The sequence below is a fragment of the Ranitomeya variabilis genome, chromosome 2 (assembly GCF_051348905.1).
Source record: "Ranitomeya variabilis isolate aRanVar5 chromosome 2, aRanVar5.hap1, whole genome shotgun sequence".
Classification (NCBI taxonomy): Eukaryota; Metazoa; Chordata; class Amphibia; order Anura; family Dendrobatidae; genus Ranitomeya; species Ranitomeya variabilis.
In genome coordinates, this window is record NC_135233.1 from 783,010,907 (window position 1) to 783,037,647 (window position 26,741).

At 42.9% G+C, this 26,741-nt stretch overlaps 1 protein-coding gene across 1 annotated transcript in view; it reads left to right on the forward strand.

Annotated features, from left to right (window-relative positions):
- The window catches only part of ME1 (malic enzyme 1), a 444,597-nt gene that overhangs the window by 200,224 nt on the left and 217,632 nt on the right, over positions 1 to 26,741 (forward strand). The window contains exon 6 of the mRNA XM_077289802.1: positions 7,494 to 7,597. Within this exon, the coding sequence (XP_077145917.1) occupies positions 7,494 to 7,597 (104 nt within the window). The remainder of the gene's footprint in view (positions 1 to 7,493; positions 7,598 to 26,741) is intronic.

A 26,741-nucleotide genomic window follows, 5' to 3' on the forward strand; every position in this document is an offset into this window, starting at 1 on the left:
CTCTATGTGACTGGAGACTTGTAAAACCTCGGATCACACACACTGCGCGCCGGGAATGGCGGTCATGTGATAGTATTGGAGCAAATAGCTTAATGAATCTCACTTATTCTATGCTATGTTGCTGCTTTTCCTGCAGCCAAAACCTGATCTCTTGCCAGTCAATCAACTGTAGACAGAAATCATGTTTCTCTGGCTTCAATGCTGCTTTTATTGCTACGTTTTTACTATGTATTTTGCTGCGTTTTTCAGAATCTCATAGTTCAACTTTGCTTTCACCATACAAGCATGAACAATACAAGGTGTTAGGCTGCTAATGTAAGACGTATGTGAAACCATAGAACTTTTTTTTTTTTTAAAGCAATTTAATAAAATTATTTAGTGGAAAATGTTTTTTATGTGTACAAAAGAGTGTCTATTCTGAACAAAGAAGTTAAAATGAGTTCATGAAAAAATACAGAATCGCAAATGCAAGTTGAATTGGTCAGGCATAGTTTACCTACATTGGCAGTGCATAGAGTTGGGCGGACATTGTTTACTTTTACACATATCATTAATTTAACCCCTTCACCCCCAAGGGTGGTTTGCACGTTAATGACTAGGCCAATTTTTACAATTCTGACCACTGTCCCTTTATGAGGTTATAACTCTGGAACGCTTCAACGGATCCTGGTGATTCTGACACTGTTTACTCGTGACATATTGTACTTCATGATAGTGGTAAAATTTCTTTGATATTACCTGCGTTTATTCGTGAAAAAAACCGGAAATTTAGTGAAAATTTGGAAAATTTCGCAATTTTCCAAACTTTGAATTTTTATGCAATTAAATCACAGTGATATGTCACACAAAATACTTAATAAGTAACATTTCCCACATGTCTACTTTACATCAACACAATTTTGGAGCCAAAATTTCTTTTTGTTAGGGAGTTATAAGGGTTAAAAGTTGACCAGCAATTTCTCATTTTTACAACACCATTTTTTTTTAGGGACCACATCTCATTTGAAGTCATTTTGAGGGGTCTATATGATAGAAAATACCCAAGTGTGAGACCATTCTAAAAACTGCACCCCTCAAAGTGCTCAAAACCACATTCAAGAAGTTTATTAACCCTTCAGGTGTTTCACAGGAATTTTTGGAATAAAATAAATAAAAATAAATAAAAATGAACATTTAACTTTTTTTCACACAAAATTTACTTCAGCTCCAATTTGTTTTATTTTACCAAGGGTAACAGGAGAAAATGGACCCCAAAAGATGTTGAACAATTTGTCCTGAGTACGCCGATACCCCATATGTGGGGGTAAACCACTGTTTGGGCGCATGACAGAGCTCGGAAGCGAAGGAGCGCCATTTGACTTTTCAATGCAAAATTGACTGGAATTGAGATGGGACGCGATGTTGCGTTTGGAGAGCCCCTGATGTGCCTAAACATTGAAACCCCCCACAAGTGACACCATTTTGGAAAGTAGACCCCGTAAGGAACTTATCTAGAGGTGTGGTGAGCACTTTGGCCCACCAAGTGCTTCACAGAAGTTTATAATGCAGAACCGTAAAAATAAAAAATCATATTTTTTCACAAAAATTATCTTTTCGTCCCCAATTTTTTTATTTTCCCAAGGGTAAGAGAAGAAAATTGGACCCCAAAAGTTGTTGTCCAATTTGTCCAGAGTACGCTGATACCCCATATGTGGGGGTAAACCACTGTTTGGGCGCATGGGAGAGCTCGGAAGGGAAGGAGCGCCGTTTGACTTTTCAATGCAAAATTGACAAGAATTGAGATGGGACGCCATGTTGCGTTTGGAGAGCCACTGATGTGCCTAAACATTGAAACCCCAGACAAATGACACCATTTTGGAAAGTAGACCCCCTAAGGAACTTATCTAGAGGTGTGGTGAACACTTTGACCCACCAAGTGCTTCACAGAAGTTTATAATGCAGAGCCGTAAAAATAAAACAAAAATTTTTTCCCACAAAAATTATTTTTTAGCCCCCAGTTTTGTATTTTCCCAAGGGTAACAGGAGAAATTGGACACCAAAAGTTGTTGTCCAATTTGTCCTGAGTACGCTGATACCCCATATGTGGGGAGGAACCACCGTTTGGGCGCATGGGAGGGCTCGGAAGGGATGGAGCGCCATTTGGAATGCAGACTTAGATGGAATGGTCTGCAGGCGTCACTTTGCGTTTGCAGAGCCCCTAATGTACCTAAACAGTAAAAAAAAACCACAAGTGACACCATTTTGGAAAGTAGACCCACTAAGGAACTCATCTAGATGTGTTGTGAGAGCTTTGAACCCCCAAGTGTTTCACTACAGTTTATAACGCAGAGCCGTGCAAATAAAAAATATTTTTTTTTCCACAAAAATTATTTTTTTAGCCCCCAGTTTTGTATTTTCCCAAGGGTAACAGGAGAAATTGGACCCTAAATATTGTTGTCCAATTTGTCCTGAGTACGCTGATACCTGATATGTGGGGGGAACCACCGTTTGAGCGCATGGCAGAGCTCGGAAGGGAAGGAGCATCATTTGGAATGCAGACTTAGATGGATTGGTCTGCAGACGTCACATTGCGTTTGCAGAACCCATAATGTACCTAAACAGTAGAAACCCCCAACAAGTGACCCAATATTGGAAACTAGACCCCCCAAGGAACTTATCTAGTTGTGTTGTGAGAACTTTGAACCCCCAAGTGTTTCACTACAGTTTATAACGCAGAGCCGTGAAAATAAAAATAAAACATTTTTTCCCCCAAAATTATTTTTTAGCCCCCAGTTTTGTATTTTCCAAGGGTAACAGGAGAAATTGGACCCCAAAAGTTGTTGTCCAATTTGTCTTGAGTGCGCTGATACCCCATATGTGGGGGGGAACCACCGTTTGGGCGCATGGGAGGGCTCGGAAGGGAAGGAGCGCCATTTAGAATGTAGACTTAGATGGAATGGTCTGCAGGCGTCACATTGCGTTTGCAGAGCCCCTAATGTACCTAAACAGTAGAAACCCCCCACAAGTGACACCATTTTGGAAAGTAAACCCCCTAAGGAACTTATCTAGATGTGTTGTGAGCGCTTTGAACCCCCAAGTGTTTCACTACAGTTTATAACGCAGAGCCGTGCAAATAAAAAATATTTTTTTCCACAAAAATTATTTTTTATCCCCCAGTTTTGTATTTTCCCAAGGGTAACAGGAGAAATTGGACCCCAAAAGTTGTTCTCCAATGTGTTCCGAGTACGCTGATACCCCATATGTTGGGGTAAACCCCTGTTTAGGCGCACGGGAGAGCTCGGAAGGGAAGGAGCACTGTTTTACTTTTTCAACGCAGAATTGGCTGGAATTGAGATCGGACGCCATGTTGCGTTTGGAGAGACCCTGATGTGCTTAAAAAGTGGCAACCCCCCAATTATAACTGAAACCCTAATCCAAACACACCCCTAACCCTAATCCCAACGGTAACCCTAACCACACCTCTAACCCAGACACACCCCTAACCCTAATCCCAACCCTATTCCCAACCGTAAATGTAATCCAAACCCTAACCCTAACTTTAGCCCCAACCCTAACCCTAACTGTAGCCTTATCCCCAGCCCCAACCCTAGCCCCAACCCTAGCCCCAACCCTAACCCTAGCCCTAACCCTAGCATTTTCAAAAAGCTGTTTTCAAATTCAGTCAGGAAAATGAGATTTCTGCAATAGTATAACTTTTTATGGTATGTAAAAAGCAGCTTTTAATTTGCAGAAAACAAGTAGAAAAAAAGGCAACATGCGAACATAGCCTTGTTGTTTCTGTTTTTCTTAACTGTTAGCAGACTAGAAGCATCATGGGTCATGGAGATATAATAATCTATCAATATAGTTTTATAACAATTGCACATTTTTCATAGTAATTGTTGTTAAATGTTTGTGGTGTCCTCTATTTTCCTACCATGCTCATAGTTTGAAAAATGAAAAATAGAACATTTATAGGGAATCTGTCTGCAGGTTTTTGCTTTATAATCTGAGAGCAGCATAATGTAGAGACAGAGAGCCTCGCACCAAAGTGCTTAGTGAAGATCTGATAGAATCATTGTTTTCTCTCTGTGTTCAGAATGCTGAGATGTGTATAACTGTAATTGGATGGAAGCGTGAGAAGACCCACTCAATTAATGCCTAGCAAACACCGCCATCTGCTGGTCAAAGACTATAGGACTATGGAAAGCAGAGAGAATTGCATTTAGCAGGAACGGTAGAGGAAATTGCTTGTGTCCTGGAGGAAGAGTCTGGAGGAGACACCAGGTCAGGTGATAGCTGTGTCTCAGTTAGCAATTATAAAAGGCCAAGGAGGGCAAAGAAGGATTGGAGTCGATGGCTGAACCTGTATCAGGACAGACGTATGGAAGACGCTAAGCTGGCATCTAGCCGCAACTACCAACACTGGGCCAAAACAGTGAAGCGAATCCCCAGCCTTGAGTGAGGAAGAGGGATCTGAGAGAGACACAACCAAAGAACTTGAGAAGACCCGATAGAGAGAGAGCAGACCAGAGAAACCGAGGCTACACGAGAGACAGATCCGACCAGAGGAACGCAGGCAACTTTGGTGTAAATTGCAGTACAGAGGGGACCAGGAAACTGAGGCAGCCGGCGTAAAGGCATTGCTGAAGTGACTAGTCGATAACATACTTGCGGCCTAATGGAGTAGCACCACTGACTCCCGTTAGATCCTATACTGGAATTGTTTCTACCGATGTGCTGACTAAGTGACGGCTGTGACAAGACTAACTGTGGAGCACTATAGGCCAGGGTATTAGGACAGAGACACCATCACACATCATCATTGTTTATTGCCTTGTGTGATAGAGTTTTATTGTTAGAATTGTTATATCAACTTCCACTCTCAAAAGGGGTATATATTACCATTGTAAAACATTGCACTGTATTTCAATAATTTTTCAAACCTGCTAATAATCTTTGGTTAAGTGTTCTCATCTTTTGCACTGTTGCATCTGATCACCTGTTTACATAACTTCACCCACACCACTGATTGGCATCTTCCGGTGTACACTGTGCATTGTCAGTAAGCTGCCAATCAGTGGTGGGGGTGGGGATACACAGATTAGCCCAACTGGCCTACACTTGAGATCTAGTCCTGCAGTGATAATTTCCTGCTGATAAAATACTGATTGTATTGAACCTACAACACACACTAGTAAATGACACATCGCTTGAAACAGGCACTATGCCCTACATAATGCTGCTCTCAGATTAAATAGCAAAAACCTGCTGACCGATTCAATTTAAAGGGCAGATTTTGATATCAGGCTGTAGTGTCTCACAGCAGTAAGCAGGATAAAACACATGAAACAAAAGTGTTTATGAAGGTTGGATTTAGCCCCCTTTGCATAGAGGAGCGTGAAGATGCCTATGCAGCTGATCTGGTGCTGACATCAAATATTGATTGTGGTTTTATATAAAACTACAGATTCATGTGGCCACTAAACGTGCAATGTATACAATCTTATAAAAGAGCATACTGTAAAAACAGTTTCTAATATTATTTACCCAAATGGATATAAATGTATCTGGAGATTGTCAGGGCTGGTGGTAAGCAAGTGATCAATGGCGGCATGGATTTCTCTCTATTTCCCGTCAGTAGTTCCAATGACAAGAAATATAGTTCTTGTAGCCTGAAATGGCTGTTAATGGAGACAGATGGAGCACAATACATTTAACAGTATAACATCCATGGACTTACACTTTATTATTATTTAACAGCCTTCAGCTCAATCTCGAGCTATGGTAAATTGATGGATGAAAGTTCTGTAGGAAGATCGATCTTGTGAAAGCCTAGATAGGTCCACCAGGGTCTTCTCTGCCATTATCTTGATAATGTTGAACCATTGGGTTGCTGGTCTTCCTCTTCGCCTTGTTCCCTCTATTCTTCCCACCATAATGTCCTTCTCCTGTGATTACTATCTTTGTTTTTCGCCATTATAATGTACCTTGATTTGAAGACCTTGTCCAGTGTCTTCAGTGTTGATCTACCCATAGCTATGCTCCTATTGATTTCCGGTGTCGTCGTTGCCTCTTGAGTTATCATCAATCTCATTAGGTTGAAGTCCTTCACAACTTCCAGTTCCTCGTCGTCCATCTCAAATGTGTCCTGGTTGTACCTGATATTAGTTAGTATCTAATATCTTTGTCTTCTTTGTGTTGAGTAGCAGTCTGATGTTCGAGATTTCCATCTTGACACTCTGTAATAAGTACTTCTTTCCATCTACGCTTGTTGCTATCAATGTTGTATCATCTGTGTCTTTAAGATGGTTGACGATTCGTCCAGCAATTTTGATTGATTTTTGGTAAATCCAACTTTCCTGAATATAGGTTCTGCATATAAACTGAAGAGAAATGGTAAAAGGATGCAGCCTTGTCTAACGCCTCGCTCTACTTTGTTCCATAAGTGTTCCATTCGGCCTGTTGCTTCTTGGTTGATGTAAAGGTTCCTAATGAGGCTGATCAGATGGTTCGGCACACTCACATCCTTCATAGTATTCCAAACTTTCTGGAGATAAACAGTCTCTTACACTTTATTGTTATTTTAGTTGGGTTTTCCATCTCATAAAGTAACTATGGTCCCTCTTCTGTTTTATCCCAGCATCACCAGGCTGAGCAGGAACAGCAGCCTGGCCCCATTCAAATAAATACAGTCCCATTCACAGCTGTCTGTCCAGAAGTTCTACTTCCAAGAAAAATAAGGGGCTGTAGGACTACACCAGCACTGTGTCACCTGAACTCTCCAGATCCATGGGGGTCCGTAGGAAGCTAGACTCTATCCCCATCACAGGGTGACAGCACTTCCTACACATCTGTTTCTTTATAGCATAAGGGGAAAATACACAATCATTTTTATTACGAGGGAGTGGACTTTATAAACCCAATGTCATGGAACATTGCCGCAGGACATGATATATTGTTCATCATTATTCAGCTTAATTTACCCCCACTTGCATGTATCTGTAATGTTTTTCAGTAAATAAGGCACCAATTATGCTTCTGGCATTCCTGCCTATGAGAGCATCCCTACCAGGCATGACATTATGGCCAGGATGACTATGCAAATAAAAACATACACCACAAAGATTTATCGGTTCTTTTAATGATAGAAAATTACAGGATGTAACTTCGCGTTATCCCGCAGTTTAATAAATGTAATGATTTCACTTTAGGAAAATATTAATGTCTGTGGGATTTGTAAAAGGTCAAACTTTTCTCTATGTAAGTTTTAAAGATCTTTATGATTACCTAATATCTACAGCAAGTTACTTTATCCATATACCCCCAGATTCCTTTTAAACCCCTACTGTTATCATTTTTAAAGTCTCTTGAAAATGGATCCTTCCGATCCAGAGAGTGGAATAGGAGAAGCTGCTAATATTTGCCTTCATTATCATGTATTTTGTCATTATTTGTTTAGTTTGCCACGGAGCCTTTTTTTTTAATGGTATTAATAACTTTTTGTTTTAAAGGAATTACTACAGGACCCTCTTTACATCGGACTAAGACACAAGCGAGTGAGAGGGAAGGCTTATGATGACCTTGTGGAGGAATTCATGAAAGCTGTGACTGAAAGGTAGGCAGTGCCGGCATATTACAATAAAGTTAAAGACCAGAACCAAAGAGCATGGAATACGAAATACACCAAAAAGGTAAAATCAAAAGTTTATTGATTAATACAAATACAGATAAAAGTACAAATACAGAAGATAAAAACAAAAGCAGCCAAATACAAGGCTGCTGGAAAAGAAATGAATAAAGGGAACCTGCTAGTAGCAGCCAGGAGGAATAACCAGTGTTGCAAGTAAACACAATAAGGGTGAGTGAAACCAAGCCGTAGTCATAATCAACAGGGGGTATATGGGGGTAGTGAATCCCTAATGGGTATGGATATTCAGGATATGTATCCCCTAGGGGCTACCAAAAGGCAGGTCCCTAAACCCTTACATGTCTCGAGAAAAGGCTGGACTCACCCATAGTAGTGAATGTAAGTAGGATCCTCCTGCCGCAACCCCTTGGCGCGCGTTTCGCGTGGATGCTTCTTCAAGAAGGGGAGCCTGATTCATCATAGCTTATGCCACAAATGTTACATCAGTACCCGACTAGAGTAAGGAGTTGTGGCGAGGCGCACACGGAGGTGCATGCTGCTTGTCAGATGTGCCGGAATCATTAAGAGGTCTATGCCTCCTAATGAATCATGAGCGTCTGACTCCAGCACACCTCCTCATCATGACCGGCATGATACATTTTTGAATTTATGTCCTTTTTTGGTGAGTTGCTAATGTATAGTACTAGTCAAAACTTAATGGCTTTCCATGTTTTTATTAGAATGTGAACTTTGTAGATTCAGACTGAAGGCTGCAAAACATCAAAGGAAAATATACACTGGCATATAAGTTTTGACACCCTTGGTCAAAATTATTATTATCCTGAACAGTCAAGCAAGTTGAAGATGAAATGATCTCTAAAACGCCTAAAGTTAAAGATGACACATTTCCTTTGTATTTTAGGCAATATTTACTGCATATATATATATTTTTTCCATATTTTGCATTTTAAAAATTACACAAAGGAAAATGGGCCAGTGCAAAAGTTTGGGCACCCAGCATGGATAGTACCTAGTAGGAGTACCAGATGAAACTCTTTCAATTCATGTTTGAGGGATTTTCAGCCATTCTTCCTTAGAAAATTCTGCTAGTTCTCTGAGATTCCTGGGTCGTCTTTCATGCAGTGCTATTTTGAGGTTTTGCTACATATTTTCAATGATGTTCAGATCAGGGGAGTCTGAGGGCCAATGTAGGATCATTATCCATTTGTAGAAGCCATCCTCCTTTCAACTTCAGCGTTTTTACAGATGGTGTTATGTTTCCATCAAGAATTTGTTGAAATTTAATTGAATGCATTCTTCCCCTCTACCTATGAAATGTTCCCCGTGCCATTAGCTGCAACACAACCCCAAAGCATGATTGGTCCACCCCCATGCTTAATGATTGGAGAGATGTTCTTTTCCTGAAATTATTTGCCCTTTTTTCTCCAAACAAACCTTTGATCATACTGGCCAAAGAGTTCTATTTTAAACTCATCGGTCCACAGGACTTGTTTTCAAATTGTTTTGTGTAGGTGTCTCTGAACAGTAGAACAATGTAACATAACTCCAGAGTATGCTACATCTTTGTGAAGGTCTTTTGCAGTCAAGAGGGAGTTCTGATTTGCCTCTCTAGCAATCCTACGAGCAGCTCTCACTGAAATTTTGCTTGGTCTTCCAGACCCTATCTTGACCTCCACTGTTCCTGTTAACAGCGATTTCTTAATTACATTTTGAATTGAATTGAGGAAAGGGCAGCTTGAAAACGCCTTGCTATCTTCTTATAGCCTTCTCCTGCTTTGTGGGCCTCCACCATTTTCATTTTCAGAGTGCCAGGCAGCTGCGTAGTAGAACCCATGGCTGCTGTTTTTTGGCACACAGTTAGAGGAAATTTGCATCACCTAGCCTTTCCTATCGATGATACTGAACAAGCCATAACCCTAACAGGTCAATTAACCCCTTCACCCCCGGAGCTTTTTCCGTTTTTCCGTTTTCGTTTTCCGCTCCCCTCCTTCCCAGAGCCATAACTTTTTTATTTTTCCGTCAATTTGGCCATGTGAGGGCTTATTTTTGCGGGACGAGTTGTACTTTTGAACGACATCATTGGTTTTAGCATGTCGTGTACTAGAAAACGGGAAAAAAATTCCAAGTGCAGTGAAATTGCAAAAAAAGTGCAATCCCACACTTGTTTTTTGCTTGCCTATTTTGCTAGGTTCACTAAATGCTAAAACTGACCTGCCATTATGATTCTCCAGGTCACTACGAGTTCATAGACACCTAACATGACTAGGTTATTTTTCACCTAAGTGGTGAAAAAAAATTCCAAACTTTGCAAAAAACAAAACAAAACAAAATTGCGCCATTTTCCGATACTCGTAGCGTCTCCATTTTTCGTGATCTGGGGTCAGGTGAGGGCTTATTTTTTGCGTGCCGAGCTGGCGTTTTTAATGATAGCATTTTGGTGTAGATACGTTCTTTTGATCGCCCGTTATTGCATTTTAATGCAATGTCGTGGCGACCAAAAAAACGTAAATCTGGCGTTTCGATTTTTTTTCTCATTACGCCATTTAGCGATCAGGTTAATGCTTTTTTTTAATTGATAGATCGGGCGATTCTGAACGCGGCGATACCAAATATGTGTAGGTTGTTTTTTTTTATTATTGATTTATTTTGATTGGGGCGAAAGGGGGGTGATTTAAACTTTTATGTTTTTTTTATTTTTTTCACATTTTTAAAAACTTTTTTTTTTTACTTTTGCCATGCTTCTATAGCCTCCATGGGAGGCTAGAAGCAGGCACAGCCCGATCGGCTCTGCTACATAACAGCGATCATCAGATCGCTGTTATGTAGCTGAAATGCAGGTGTGCTGTGAGCGCCGACCACAGGGGGGCGCTCACAGCCACCGGCAATCAGTAACCATAGAGGTCTCAAGGACCTCTATGGTTACAATGGAGGAGCATCGCCGACCCCCGATCATGTGACAGGGGTCGGCGATGCGCTCATATCCGGCCGCACGGCCGGATGCGGTAGTTAAATGCCGCTGTCTGCGTTTGACAGCGGCATTTAACTAGTTAATAGCGGCGGGTGATCGCGATTTCACCCGCCGCTATTGCGCGCACATGTCAGCTGTAAAAAACAGCTGACATGTCGCGACTTTGATGTGCGCTCACCGCCGGAGCGCACATCAAAGCGGGGGTCCCGACATGTGACGTACTATACCGTCACATGTCGGGAAGGGGTTAAGGTCTGAAATCTTGGTCAAAGTTATTTGAGCACACAAATCTCCAAGGGTGCCCTAATTTTTGCATGAGCCCATTTTCCTTTTTGTGAGTTTTAAAATGAAAGAAAAAAGACAATGTATTTTTTTTAACCTAAAATACAAAGGAAATGTATCATTTTTAACTTTAGGCCTTTTAGAGATCATTTCATCTTCAACTTGCTTAATTGTTCACAATAACAGTCATTTTGACCAAACTTCTACATGCCACTGTATGGAAACAAGTTGTGAAGAAAAGTGTCAAAACAACCAAAATATCTGTTAAGCCTTAGATCCCCCATTTTACTCTGGTGACAGTTTTACAGCACCTTGCTGCAGATTTTTTGAATGAAATAAAAAAATCTGCCTAAAACACAAAATATCTACAAAATATAAAAAAAACTACATTGCTAAGCAACGTTTCTGCATTTCTTCCATTTAAATATTCATCATAGTTGTTCTGTGATGTAAAGCACATATAGGAAATACAGAAAATTCAGAAAGGAGAAATGTTCCTAGCATACAAACGTTTTCTTTCTGAAAACTAATATGTGTATTATACCTGACCAGCTGTCTGCCGAGTATTATAAATTAGCTAAACCGGCACAAGCAAATATAAAATGTTACTTTCTGACAGAGGGCTCCTTTGTTTGACTTCCTATCTCTAAATAGGAAAGAATGTGCAGCCGTATGGTTAGTTTAGTTTTCTAATGTCTTTTCTATAAACTAACTTTAGACTCTTCGTTACGTTGAAGGAGAAACATTCTTTCATTCAAAATATGAGAAGTAACTTTGTCGGACACATGGAGAAGTCTGGGACCGCGCTCGGGCTCTGTTTACAGCAGAAGGAAATGTTGCCAGGATCTCAGTTCATGTTGATGTGGCAAGAGAAGTGCCATATTTCAGAGAAACTGTTTCCTATTCAATCCACATTTTACACTGAATTACTACAGGAGATCCAAGTTATGTTGGTGCAGATAGCTTGTCAGTTAACTTTCAGATTATAAGATGCTTCTTTTTTTAATGGAAGCTGGAAGGTCTCTCCACTACATCAAACGTGCTACCTTGTGAGAAGATCCATTGGATAGAGCAGTTCCTGAAAACTTCTTTACATTTTTATGCCGCAGCCAGGACTTCACTACATTGCACATATTGCTATATACTGTAGTGCTGGGGAAATGGGTGTACACTGAGAAAAATGCCATATGAAACCTCATTTACAAAGAAACTATATAGATTCAGATGTAGGTACCACACAATGCTATGGAGTTAAGGAGATAATGGACTTGTTCAGAACATGTATATTGATGATCTATTCTTAGGATCCGTGTTTGCCGCTCCTGCAGTGGCCAGACGTATGTAGTGTACAGGGCTGGGACAGCACAGCTCCATATAGTGTTTACTTATGTTGAGAAATATTTTGTATAACCTTTTACTACACTGCGTGCAGAATTATTAGGCAAGTTGTATTTTGATCACATGATACTTTTTATACTTGTTGTCCTACTCCGAGCTGTTCAGGCTTGAGAGCCATCTACCAATTAAGTAAATCAGGTGATGTGCATCTCTGTAATGAGGAGGGGTGTTGTCTAATGACATCAAAACCCTATATAAGGTGCGCTTAATTATTAGGCAACTTCCTTTCCTTTGGCAAAATGGGTCAGAAGAGAGATTTGACGGGCTCTAAAAAGTCCAAAATTGTGAGATGTCTTGCAGAGAGATGCAGCAGTGTTGAAATTGCCAAACTTTTGAAGCGTGATCACCGAACAATCAAGCTTTTCATGGCAAATAGCCAACAGGGTCGCAAGAAGCGTGTTGGGCAAAAAAAGGCACAAAATAACTGCCCATGAATTGAGGAAAATCAAGCGTGAAGCTGCCAAGATGCCATTTGCCACCAGTTTTGCCATATTTCAGAGCTGCAACGTTACTGGAGTAACAAAAAGCACAAGGTGTGCGATACTCAGGGACATGGCCAAGGTAAGTAAGGCTGAAAAACGACCACCTTTGAACAAGAAACATAAGATAAAACGTCAAGTCTGGGCCAAGAAATATCTTAAGACTTACTTTTCAAAGGTTTTATGGACTGATGAAATGAGAGTGACTCTTGATGGGCCAGATGGATGGGCCAGAGGCTGGATCAGTAAAGGGCAGAGAGCTCCACTCTGAATCAGACACCAGCAAGGTGGAGGTGGGCTACTGGTATGGGCTGGTATCATCAAAGATTAATGTAATACTATTGTAGGAACTCTTAAGATTCTGGTAGCATGGGGCAATGAACAGACAGAGACGGGTTTCTTTAGTGTAAAATAGTGTATTTGTAACACAGCAAAAACACACAAACAATATACTGATAACTTGCAATGAAACAAGTCCCTTAGCCATATACAGCAAAACAGAAGAGTTCTTAGGCCAAAGTCCTTGGCAAGGTGAGTGAGACGGGTGACGTGCAGATCCAAACACAGCTGGTGCAGAAAGAGTCAAATCCGGGTATGAAGTAAACACAGGGAAGTCCAGAAACAAGTCCTCAGGTTAATCCCAGGTGTGGGACGAACACGGGTAAGTCCAGAAACAAGTTCACAAGTTAATCCCAGGTGTGGGATAAACACGGGTAAGTCCAAAAACAAGTTCATAAGTTTATCTCAGTTGTGGCATAAACACGGGTAAGTCCAGAAACAAGTTCACATAAAGAATTATACTGGTGTAATTTCCAGTAGCTCCCACCGGGGGGAGTAAATAAGGATTAAGTAGCAAACACAGTCTAAGTCCAGCAGCAAAGCCCCAAACACAGTTCCAAACAGAGTTCTTACCCGGAGGAGAGAACCAAGGGTTAAGTTCCCAAGCCAACAGACTGAGAGCGTAACTTACATAGGCAGAGAATGTCCAGAGCCACGGGTAGAAGTACAGCAGACAAGCAGCTGAGCTGATGGAGAAACCAAGCAGAATACTCCAGCAGTGAGGCTGACACCTGACCCGGGTTTTAAACAAATGAACAGGAAGTAGGGCAGACAGAAACAGCAAACTCCATCTTAACAAAGGGCAAAAACATTCACAAGGTAACTTGGAAAACCCGGAATACTGACATTACTCCCCCCCCTAGAAACGGCCTCAGGACAATCCTGGACCAGGTTTGCCTGGGTATCTACGATGAAATTGAGCAACCTTCAGGGGAGCATTGATGTTACTTACTGGTTCCCAAGAATCGTTTTCAGGAGAATAACCCTGCCATCTAACCAGATACTGAAGTCGATTCCTATGAAGTCTTGAATCGATAATGTCCTGTACAACAAATTGTTCTTCGCCATCAACCAACACTGGTGGAGGAGGAGGTATGATACGTCCCTGAAATGTGTTGAGAGAGACTGGTTTTAATAAAGAAACATGAAATACTGGGTGTACCTTTAGAGTTCGTGGCAGCTTCAGCCGACAAGCAACAGAGCTCACAATCCCAGTGATCTTGAATGGACCGATGAACTTCTGCCCCAGCTTCTGCGAAGGAACACCCAATTTTAGATTCTTGGTAGACAACCAAACCGAGTCTCCTACCTTATACATGGGTGCCGGTTTCCGGAATCTATCAGCCGACTTCTTGTAACGCTCCTGTGCTGCGGTCAGGGAGTCTTTCAAAACTTCAAGATTATGTTGCAACACTGCCACTCTGTCTTGAACTGCTGGTACCGAAGTAGCAACCGGAGACCTAGGCAAAATATTTGGATGATATCCCAAATTGTGCGAAAAAAGGCGTTACCTTCGTGGAACTGCTCTGTGAGTTGTTATACGAGAATTCCGCTAATGGAAGAAGCTTCAGCCAATCATCCTGCAAATGACTGACGTAACAGCGTAGATATTGCTCCAAGGTTTGATTGGTTCGTTCGGTTTGCCCATTGGTCTGAGGATGGTATGCAGAAGACAAGCAAACATTAATGTGGAGTGCAGAACAAAATCCTTTCCAAAACCTAGAGGTAAATTGTATTCCCCGGTCAGAGATGATCTCATCTGGTACCCCATGCAGCCGGAAAACATTCTGGATAACCAGATCCACTGTCTCTGTGGCTGAGGGAAGACCACTGCAAGGAATAAAATGAGCAGCCTTTGTTAGACGGTCCACTACCACCAGAATAGTATTCTTACCGCCGGAGGTGGGTAACTCCACAATAAAGTCCATCGAAATAGACCCCCAAGGACGAGATGGTACGGGTAGTGGCTTAAGAAGGCCCGTAGGTGAAACACGAGGAACTTTGTACCGGGCACAAACCTCACAAGAGCGGACATAGTCATTCACATCCTTCAAACGGGTAGGCCACCAGAAAAAACGGCTTAAAATTTCCTGCGTCTTCTGTACCCCCCGATGACCAGCCAATACGGAGTCATGGACCAATTTGAGAATTCGAAGTCTCACAGCCTCAGGGACATAAATACAGCGATCTCTAAGCCATACACCTGTTGTGAATTTGGATTCTGGGCTCCCCCGGTGGCCGCTTGTGGAATTGGACTTGTCATCCTCTTTCCTGTTTCACCTGGTTCCATCAGTAGTGGGTGTCGCTATTTAAGCTCATTTCTCTGGTGGTTTCTTGCCGGTCAACAATGTTATCTGATGCCTCTCAGTGCTTGTTCCTGCTTCTAGACAACTACTAGATAAGTTGGACTTTTGTCCATGTTTTGTTTTGCCTATTTGTTCCAGTTCACAGCTGAAGTTTTGTTACTGTGTCTGGAAAGCTCTCGTTGATCAGGGATTGCTACTCTGGCGTTATGAGTTAATGCCAGAGTTTAAGGTAATCTCTGGATGGTGTTTTGTTAGTGTTTTTCTGCTGACCATGAAAGTATACTATCTGTCTTCTGCTATCTAGTAAGCGGACCTCAAATTTGCTAAGACTATTTTCCTGCTGCGTTTGTTGTTTCATCTGAACTCACCGTCATTATATGTGGGGGGCTACTGTCTTCTTTGGAATATTTCTCTAGAGGTGAGCCAGGTCTTATATTTCCCTCTGCTAGCTATTTAGGTCTTAGGCCAGAGCTGGGCATCTAGCTATAAATAGGAAATGCTACCTGGCTATTTCTAGTTGCGCGGCAGGCTTAGTTCATGGTCAGTATAGTTCCATCTTCCGAGAGCTTGTCCCTCTATAGGCTTGCTATGATCTCTGCCTGCAGAGATCATGACAGTTTGACCGGCCAATAAAGTGTTAAAGACCCAGGTTGAGAAAGGAGAGTTATAAGAAGTCTGCTGGAATTTTTTTTTTTTTTTTTTTTTTTTCCTCCAGTCTGCCTTGCTGCAGTCTTTTTTCTCTCTCTCCTCCTAATCTCTGTATGCTCTGTGTGCACCTGACAATAATGGATCTCCAGAGTGTAACTGCGGGTTTGAATAATCTCATCACGAAAGTACAAAATTTACAAGATTTTGTGGTACATGCTCCGGTATCTGAACCGAGAATTCCTTTGCCGGAGTTCTTCACAGGGAATAGAGCTAGCTTCCAGAATTTCCGAAATAATTGTAAGCTTTATTTGTCCCTGAAGTCTCGTTCAGCTGGAGACCCTGCTCAGCAGGTTAGGATTGTGATTTCCTTGCTCAGGGGTGACCCTCAAGATTGGGCCTTCTCATTGCCAGCAGGGGATCCTGCGTTACGCGATGTGGATGCGTTTTTTCTGGCCTTGGGCTTGCTTTATGAGGAACCTCATTTGGAACTTCAGGCAGAAAAAACTTTGATGGCACTATCTCAGGGGCAAGACGAAGCTGAAGTTTTCTGCCAAAAATTCCGTAAATGGTCTGTGCTTACTCAGTGGAATGAGTGCGCCTTGGCGGCAACTTTCAGAGAAGGTCTCTCTGATGCCGTTAAGGATGTTATGGTGGGGTTCCCTTTGCCTGCAGGTCTGAATGAGTCCATGACAATGGCTATTCAGATTGATAGGCGTCTGCGGGAGCGCAAACCGGTGCACCATCTGGCGGTGTCTATGGAAAAGACGCCAGAAAGTATGCAGTGTGATAGAATTCTGTCCAGGAGCGAGCGACAGAATTTTAGACGGAAGAATGGATTGTGTTTCTATTGTGGGGATTCTACTCATGTTATATCAGCATGCTCTAGGCGTACAAAGAAGCTTGATAAGTCTGTTTCCATTGGCACCATTCAGTCTAAGTTTATTTTGTCTGTAACCCTGATTTGCTCTTTGTCATCCATTGCCACGGACGCCTATGTTGACTCTGGCGCCGCTCTGAGTCTTATGGATTGGTCCTTTGCCAATCGTTGTGGTTTTGATTTAGAGCCTTTGGAGACTCTTATTCCTCTGAAGGGGATTGACTCCACCCCATTGGCTAATAATAAACCACAATACTGGACACAAGTAACCATGCGTATCAATCCGGATCACCAGGAGATTATTCGTTTCCTGGTGCTGTATAATTTACATGACGATTTGGTACTGGGATTGCCATGGTTGCAGTCTCACAACCCAGTCTTGGACTGGAGAGCAATGTCTGTGTTGAGCTGGGGATGTAAGGGTATTCATGGGGACGTACCTTTGGTTTCTATTTCGTCGTCCATTCCCTCTGAAGTCCCTGAGTTCCTCTCTGATTATCAAGACGTCTTTGACGAACCCAAGCTTGGGTCGTTACCTCCGCACCGTGAGTGCGATTGTGCCATAGATTTGATACCGGGTTGTAAATATCCAAAGGGTCGTTTGTTTAATTTGTCTGTGCCGGAACATGCTGCTATGCGGGAATATATAAAGGAGTCTTTGGAAAAGGGACATATTCGTCCATCTTCTTCTCCCTTGGGAGCTGGGTTTTTCTTTGTCTCAAAAAAAGACGGCTCTTTGAGACCATGTATTGATTATCGGCTTCTGAATAAGATCACTGTTAAGTATCAATACCCATTGCCATTGCTTACTGATTTGTTTGCTCGTATAGAGGGTGCTAAGTGGTTCTCTAAAATTGATCTTCGTGGGGCGTATAATTTGGTGCGGATCAGGCAGGGGGATGAGTGGAAGACCGCATTTAATACGCCCGAGGGCCACTTTGAGTATTTGGTCATGCCTTTTGGTCTTTCTAATGCCCCTTCAGTTTTCCAGTCTTTTATGCATGATATTTTCCGCGATTTTCTGGATAAGTTTATGATAATATACCTGGATGATATTCTGATTTTTTCTGATGACTGGGACTCTCATGTCCAGCAGGTCAGGAGAGTTTTTCAGGTTCTGCGGTCTAATTCTTTATGTGTGAAGGGGTCTAAGTGCGTTTTTGGGGTCCAGAAAATTTCCTTTTTGGGGTATATTTTTTCTCCCTCTTCCATTGAGATGGATCCCGTCAAGGTGCAGGCTATTTGTGACTGGACTCAGCCCTCCTCTCTTAAGGGTCTTCAGAGATTTTTGGGCTTTGCCAACTTTTACCGCCGATTTATTGCTGGTTTTTCGGATGTCGTTAAACCACTGACTGATTTGACCAGACAAGGCGCTGATGTTGCTAATTGGTCCCCTCATGCTGTGGAGGCCTTTCAGGAGCTTAAGCGCCGTTTTGCCTCTGCCCCTGTGTTGCGTCAGCCTGATGTGAATCTGCCTTTTCAGGTTGAGGTTGACGCTTCGGAGATCGGAGCTGGGGCAGTGTTGTCGCAGAAAGGTTCCGACTGCTCCGTCATTAGGCCTTGTGCCTTCTTTTCTCGCAAATTTTCGCCCGCAGAGCGGAATTATGATGTTGGGAATCGGGAGCTTTTGGCCATGAAGTGGGCGTTTGAGGAGTGGCGCCATTGGCTCGAGGGGGCTAGGCATCAGGTGGTGGTATTGACTGACCACAAAAATTTGATTTATCTTGAGACTGCCAGACGCCTGAATCCTAGACAGGCGCGCTGGTCTTTATTTTTTTCTCGCTTTAATTTTGTGGTGTCATACCTACCGGGTTCTAAGAATGTTAAGGCAGATGCCCTTTCTAGGAGTTTTGACCCGGACTCTCCTGGTAATTCTGAACCCACAGGTATCCTTAGGGAGGGAGTAATTTTGTCGGCCGTTTCTCCTGATCTGCGGCGGTCCTTGCAAGAGTTTCAGGCGGATAGACCGGATCGTTGTCCGCCTGATAGACTGTTTGTTCCGGATGATTGGACCAGCAGAGTCATCTCTGAGGTACATTCTTCTGCATTGGCAGGTCATCCCGGAATTTTTGGTACCAGGGATTTGGTGGCAAGATCCTTCTGGTGGCCTTCCCTGTCACGAGATGTGCGAGTCTTTGTGCAGTCATGTGACGTTTGTGCTCGGGCCAAGTCTTGTAGTTCTCGGGCTAGCGGACTGCTGTTGCCCTTGCCTATTCCTAAGAGGCCTTGGACACACATCTCGATGGATTTTATTTCAGATCTGCCTGTTTCCCAGAAGATGTCTGTCATCTGGGTGGTCTGTGACCGTTTCTCTAAAATGGTCCATTTGGTTCCTCTGCCCAAGTTGCCTTCTTCTTCTGAGTTGGTTCCTCTGTTTTTTCAGAATGTTGTCCGATTGCACGGTATTCCTGAGAATATTGTTTCTGACAGAGGTACCCAATTTGTGTCTAGATTTTGGCGGGCATTCTGTGCTAGGATGGGCATAGATTTGTCTTTTTCATCTGCTTTTCACCCTCAGACTAATGGCCAGACCGAGCGGACTAATCAGACCCTTGAGACATATCTGAGGTGTTTTGTCTCTGCTGACCAGGATGATTGGGTTGCTTTTTTGCCATTGGCAGAGTTCGCCCTCAATAATCGGGCCAGTTCTTCCACCTTGGTGTCCCCGTTTTTCTGTAATTCGGGGTTTCACCCTCGATTTTCCTCCGGTCAGGTGGAGTCCTCGGATTGTCCTGGAGTGGATGCGGTGGTGGAGAGATTGCATCACATCTGGGGGCAGGTTATGGACAATTTGAAGTTGTCCCAGGAGAAGACTCAGCGTTTTGCCAACCGTCATCGTCGTGTTGGTTCTCGGCTTTGTGTTGGAGATTTAGTGTGGTTGTCTTCTCGTTTTGTCCCTATGAGGGTCTCTTCTCCTAAGTTTAAACCTCGGTTCATCGGCCCTTATAGAATATTGGAGATTCTTAATCCTGTTTCTTTCCGTTTGGACCTCCCTGCGTCCTTTTCCATTCATAACGTTTTTCATCGGTCGTTATTGCGCAGGTATGAGGTACCTGTTGTACCTTCAGTTGAGCCTCCTGCTCCGGTGTTGGTTGAGGGTGAGTTGGAGTACGTTGTGGAGAAAATTTTGGACTCTCGTGTTTCCAGACGGAAACTCCAGTATCTGGTCAACTGGAAGGGTTACGGCCAGGAGGATAATTCTTGGGTCAATGCATCTGATGTTCATGCTTCTGATCTTGTTCGTGCCTTCCATAGGGCTCATCCTGGTCGCCCTGGTGGATCTGGTGAGGGTTCGGTGCCCCCTCCTTGAGGGGGGGGTACTGTTGTGAATTTGGATTCTGGGCTCCCCCGGTGGCCGCTTGTGGAATTGGACTTGTCATCCTCTTTCCTGTTTCACCTGGTTCCATCAGTAGTGGGTGTCGCTATTTAAGCTCATTTCTCTGGTGGTTTCTTGCCGGTCAACAATGTTATCTGATGCCTCTCAGTGCTTGTTCCTGCTTCTAGACAACTACTAGATAAGTTGGACTTTTGTCCATGTTTTGTTTTGCCTATTTGTTCCAGTTCACAGCTGAAGTTTTGTTACTGTGTCTGGAAAGCTCTCGTTGATCAGGGATTGCTACTCTGGCGTTATGAGTTAATGCCAGAGTTTAAGGTAATCTCTGGATGGTGTTTTGTTAGTGTTTTTCTGCTGACCATGAAAGTATACTATCTGTCTTCTGCTATCTAGTAAGCGGACCTCAAATTTGCTAAGACTATTTTCCTGCTGCGTTTGTTGTTTCATCTGAACTCACCGTCATTATATGTGGGGGGCTACTGTCTTCTTTGGAATATTTCTCTAGAGGTGAGCCAGGTCTTATATTTCCCTCTGCTAGCTATTTAGGTCTTAGGCCAGAGCTGGGCATCTAGCTATAAATAGGAAATGCTACCTGGCTATTTCTAGTTGCGCGGCAGGCTTAGTTCATGGTCAGTATAGTTCCATCTTCCGAGAGCTTGTCCCTCTATAGGCTTGCTATGATCTCTGCCTGCAGAGATCATGACATACACCATTCTGTAAGACAAGATTCACATTGTCAGGTGGAGCAGCAAGAAATACGTCACCATCATAGGCCAGCTTGATCTCCTCCCACAGGTCCCGGTCCTGGAGCACTCCTATGAAATTGGCATCCGACAAGATGGTCTTAGACGGGGTCCCAGGCACGGAGTCCATCGTGTGGATTCGGGATAGTGCATCGGCTTTCCCATTACGTGAACCTGGGCGGCACGAGATGACAAAATCAAACTGGTTTAGGAACAAACTCCACCTAGCTTGTCGAGGAGAGAGACATCTGGCGGACTTGAGGAATTCCAGATTACGGTGGTCTGTGAGCACCACTACCTGTTGAGTTGCTCCCTGCAAATGGTGTCTCCATTCCTTAAAAGCGGAAATGATTGCCAAAAGTTCCTTATCTGCAATATCATAGTTCAGTTCAGCAGATGATAACCTGCGAGAAAAGAAGGCACACGGGTGCAGCAAACCTTTATCTCCGGTTCGTTGTGAGAGGATTGCTCCCAGTGCACAGTCAGAAGCGTCCACCTCCACGACGAAAGGCAGTGCAGGGTCCGGGTGTGTCAATATCGGAGCCGTGGTAAAACAAACCTTTAGGCGATCAAAGGCTTCCTGGGCTTGCGAAGACCATACAAACTTCCTCCCCTTCTTAGTGAGGAGAGTGATGGGACGGACAATTTCCGAAAAATTCCGGATGAAACGTCTATAAAAGTTAGCAAAGCCAATGAATCTTTGTACCTCTTTGATGTTTCCTGGTACCGGCCAATCTATGATCACCTGGATCTTGCTGGACTCCATATTCAATCCCTGGGGAGAAATAACATAGCCTAAAAATTGAATTTTGGAGCAATGAAATTCACACTTTTCGAGTTTGATATACAGATGGTTGTCTCTCAAACGTCTGAGCACGGTCTTGACATGTTCCTGGTGTTCCTGTAGGGAATCAGAGAAAATCAAGATGTCATCCAGGTAAATGACTACATAATGATCCAGTAAATCCCTGAAAATATCGTTGGCCAAGTGTTGGAAAGCAGCAGGAGCATTACAGAGTCCGAATGGCATCACTAAGTATTCAAAATGTCCATACCGACATCTGAAAGCTGTTTTCCATTCATCTCCGGGACGTATACGGAGTAAATTATATGCTCCGCGAAGATCTAATTTGGTGAATATTTTAGCTTGGCGAACTCTCTCCAACAATTCAGGAATTAACGGCAACGGGTACCTGTTACGGATGGTTACCTTGTTTAGCTCCCGATAGTCAATACACGGTCTTAGAGTGCCATCTTTTTTCTTTACAAAGAATATGGGAGCGCCCGCTGGTGAAGAAGATGGTCGGATAAACCCCTTGGCTAAATTCTCGTCTATATACTCCCGTAATGTCTTTAATTCTGGAGCTGCCAACGGGTAAACATGGCCGAAAGGAATCGCTGCCCCGGGAAGCAGCTCTATGGGGCAGTCATATGGTCTGTGTGGAGGGAGTTGATCTGCCTTCCTCTTGTCACAAATGTCTGAAAATTCCTGGTAAACCAGAGGGAGAGTAGATACCTGTTTCGTTTCCTCCAAATTCTGGGTAACTGGAGCCATTACTTGTGGACTGATGGTAGAGCTACACTTCGGAAGGAAGGATATCTCCTTAGTTTCCCAATTGATGTTTGGATTCTGTGACCGTAACCAGGGAATTCCTAAAATTACAGGAAAATGAGGAGAAGATATTAGCATAAATGATAGGGTTTCCAGATGGTCTGGTTCCATCTTACACTTCAGAAGCACCGTCTCCCGGTCTACTGGCCCAGAAACTAACGGAGAACCATCCACCGTTTCCATGGTGACTGGTGAGGCTCTTAGCTGTGTCTTAATACCATGTTCCCTGGCAAAAGAAGAATCCATGAAATTTCCACCTGCTCCAGAATCTATCATAGCAGAACTTGTTATCCACTGTCCCTCCCACAGAATCTGAATAGGAAGAGAACAATGTATTTCTCCCCTTGATCCTTAGGGGAAGTCGACATTACTGTTAGGGGAACCACAGCATCTAGATGTAAACTGGTCTCCGAAACTTCTGACTCAGTGTCGGTATTGTCATAATCCCCTACTGCCGCCAATACCTTGTTAGGTTGGGACATTTAGGACAATTAATAAGGAAATGATCTGATTGGCCACAGTAAAAGCATAAGAGTTCTCGAAAGCGATATTCACGGCGTTCATTACTTTCACGTTTTTGTAGTGAGTCCACTTGCATCGGCACCTCCTCAGCTTCCCGCGGGTTCTTACTGGTAGTTTCCCTAGACGGAAGAGTAAAATTAGTGATGCGATTTACAGCTGCCCATTTCTCCTGTCTGCGTTCAGTTAGGCATATATCAATACGCACACAGTGCTGTAAAAATAACTCATACTCCTGTGGAGATTCTGAGCGAGCTAGCTCATCCTTGATTGTACTGGACAACCCTTTCCTGAAAATTGGTAACAAAGCATTTTCATCCCAGTTGGTATCCACTACTAACCTCTTAAATTCAGTAATATACTCTATGACTGAACGTTTCCCCTGGCGTAAGGAAAGCAAGGATTTTTCAGCGGAGGCACGGCGGTTGGGATCATCAAACATTTGCGCCATAGCTGCCAGAAAATCATCCAAATTATTTAGACGGACATCGCGACTTTCTACCATAGGATTTGCCCAAGCCAGTGATCGTGATGTCAACAACATAATAATACATAGTACCTTAGATCTATCAGACTGATAGTAGGAGGCATGTACATCAAAAAATAATATACATTGATTTACAAACCCACGGAATTGACTTCGGTCACCATTAAACCGAAAAGGAGGCAATTTAGGCATACTGGTTGGTGGTGCATGCTGAACAGGTGGTGTGACCTGAGCCTCTACCTGAGTACGTAAATCTTGAAGAGCCTGACCAAACACCTGCGCATTATGGTTAGCTCGGGAGTCCATGTCTCTGATCTTATTTTGCATAGCCACCACCTCCTGTTGCAAGGAGTTAATCATAGCAAACATCTTGTCTACCCGTGTCTCTGTCATTGCCCCAGCAGAATCATTTTTAAGGCTGGAATATCCTGTAATACTATTGTAGGAACTCTTAAGATTCTGGTAGCATGGGGCAATGAACAGACAGAGACGGGTTTCTTTAGTGTAAAATAGTGTATTTGTAACACAGCAAAAACACACAAACAATATACTGATAACTTGCAATGAAACAAGTCCCTTAGCCATATACAGCAAAACAGAAGAGTTCTTAGGCCAAAGTCCTTGGCAAGGTGAGTGAGACGGGTGACGTGCAGATCCAAACACAGCTGGTGCAGAAAGAGTCAAATCCGGGTATGAAGTAAACACATGGAAGTCCAGAAACAAGTCCTCAGGTTAATCCCAGGTGTGGGACGAACACGGGTAAGTCCAGAAACAAGTTCACAAGTTAATCCCAGGTGTGGGATAAACACGGGTAAGTCCAAAAACAAGTTCATAAGTTTATCTCAGTTGTGGCATAAACACGGGTAAGTCCAGAAACAAGTTCACATAAAGAATTATACTGGTGTAATTTCCAGTAGCTCCCACCGGGGGGAGTAAATAAGGATTAAGTAGCAAACACAGTCTAAGTCCAGCAGCAAAGCCCCAAACACAGTTCCAAACAGAGTTCTTACCCGGAGGAGAGAACCAAGGGTTAAGTTCCCAAGCCAACAGACTGAGAGCGTAACTTACATAGGCAGAGAATGTCCAGAGCCACGGGTAGAAGTACAGCAGACAAGCAGCTGAGCTGATGGAGAAACCAAGCAGAATACTCCAGCAGTGAGGCTGACACCTGACCCGGGTTTTAAACAAATGAACAGGAAGTAGGGCAGACAGAAACAGCAAACTCCATCTTAACAAAGGGCAAAAACATTCACAAGGTAACTTGGAAAACCCGGAATACTGACAATTAACTTGTGGGACCCTTTCAGGTTGAGGATGGAGTGAAGCTCAACTCCCAGACCTACTGCCAGTTTCTGGAAGACAACTTCTTCAAGCAGTGGTACAGGAAGAAGTCGGTATCGTTCAAGAAAAACATGATTTTTATGCCGGACAATGCTCCATCACATGCCTCCAACTACTCCACAGCGTGGCTGACCAGTAAAGGTCTCAAAGAAGAAAAAATAATGACATGGCCCCCTTGTTCACCTGATCTGAACCCTATAGAGAACCTGTGGTCCCTCATAAAATGGGAGATCTACAGGGAGGGAAAACAGTCCACCTCTCGGAACAGTGTCTGGGAGGCTGTGGTGGCTGCTGCACGCAATGTTGATCGTAAACAGATCAAGCAACTGACAGAATCTATGGATGGAAGGCTGTTGAGTGTCATCATAAAGATACGTGGCTATATTGGTCACTAATTTTTTGGGGTTTTGTTTTTGCATGTCAGAAATGAATTTTGTGCAGTTATATTGGTTTACCTGGTGAAAATAAACAAGTGAGATGGAAATATATTTGGTTTTTATTAAGTTGCCTAATAATTCTGCACAGTAATAGTTACCTGCACAAACAGATATCCTCCTAAGATAGCCAAATCTAAAAAAACCCACCTCAACTTCCAAAAATATTAAGCTTTGATATTTATGAGTCTTTTGGGTTGATTGAGAACATAGTTATTGATCAATAATAAAAATAATCCTCTAAAATACAACTTGCCTAATAATTCTGCACGCAGTGTATGGTGGTGCTTTTGAAATGACAAATTTTGGACTATAATCTCCAAACAACCTGGTAAGACCGCCATATATATGAAGATGTGTTGGTTTCTCCTGGGGACCCCAGAAACAGAGAGATAATAGAAAGGTTATAAGTGGTGGATGCCTAAAAGGAAAAGACATGCACTATCTTAATAGTAGTTTCTTCAAGGGCTGCTTGATGACTACCTGTTGATATGGAGGTGCAGATGGGCTGCCATTGAGAAAAATCAACCTCTAGATCTTGATCAGCTTCTCGTTGGACCATGAATTTATGTAAGTTTAGTATCCTGGAAGAAGATTTGAAACTTGAGAATAGGTAGGATATGGCCCCCCCCCCTTGGCTTAAAAGGAGAGTTGTGGCATGTCAATTCAAAATAAGTATACTTAGGTGCCTTCATATCTTGGTATACAATTAGACCTAGAAAATTAGCAATAGTTCTATATAAACAGGGACAGGCGGGGTGGGTTGGCCAAATTTTTGTTGAAATTGATTATTTTGTAAAAGGATAGAAAAATAATTTAACTGTTGATCCTTCAGCTGAAAGAGCTTAGGGAAAGACCTGGTGTAAAGGAGGGGTTTCTAAAAATGAGATATGCAAATTACCTATTCAGAGAGGAAATGCTGCTACTAGTGATGAGTGAGTGTGCTCGTTTCGAGTTTTCCAAGCATGCTTGGGTGTTCTCCGAGTATTTTGGGCGTGCTTGTAGATTATGTTTGTGTCCCCACAGCTGCATGATTTGTGGCTGTTAGACAAGCTGAACACATGCAGGGATTGCCTGTTTGGTAGGGAATTCCCACATTTATATCTAGCAGCCTCAAATCATGCAGCTGCGGGGACACAAACATAATTTACGAGCACGCCCAAAATACTCGGAGAACACCCAAGCATGCTCGAAAAACTTCAGCAACGAGCACACTCACTGATTACTAGCCGCTACCTATTGGAAGTAGTGATCCTTAAAATCAATATCGACCCTTTAATGAGCCTAGCCATATGATTTCAAACCAAAATCTCAACTTGCAGACATGTGTTTCTGGTTGTTACC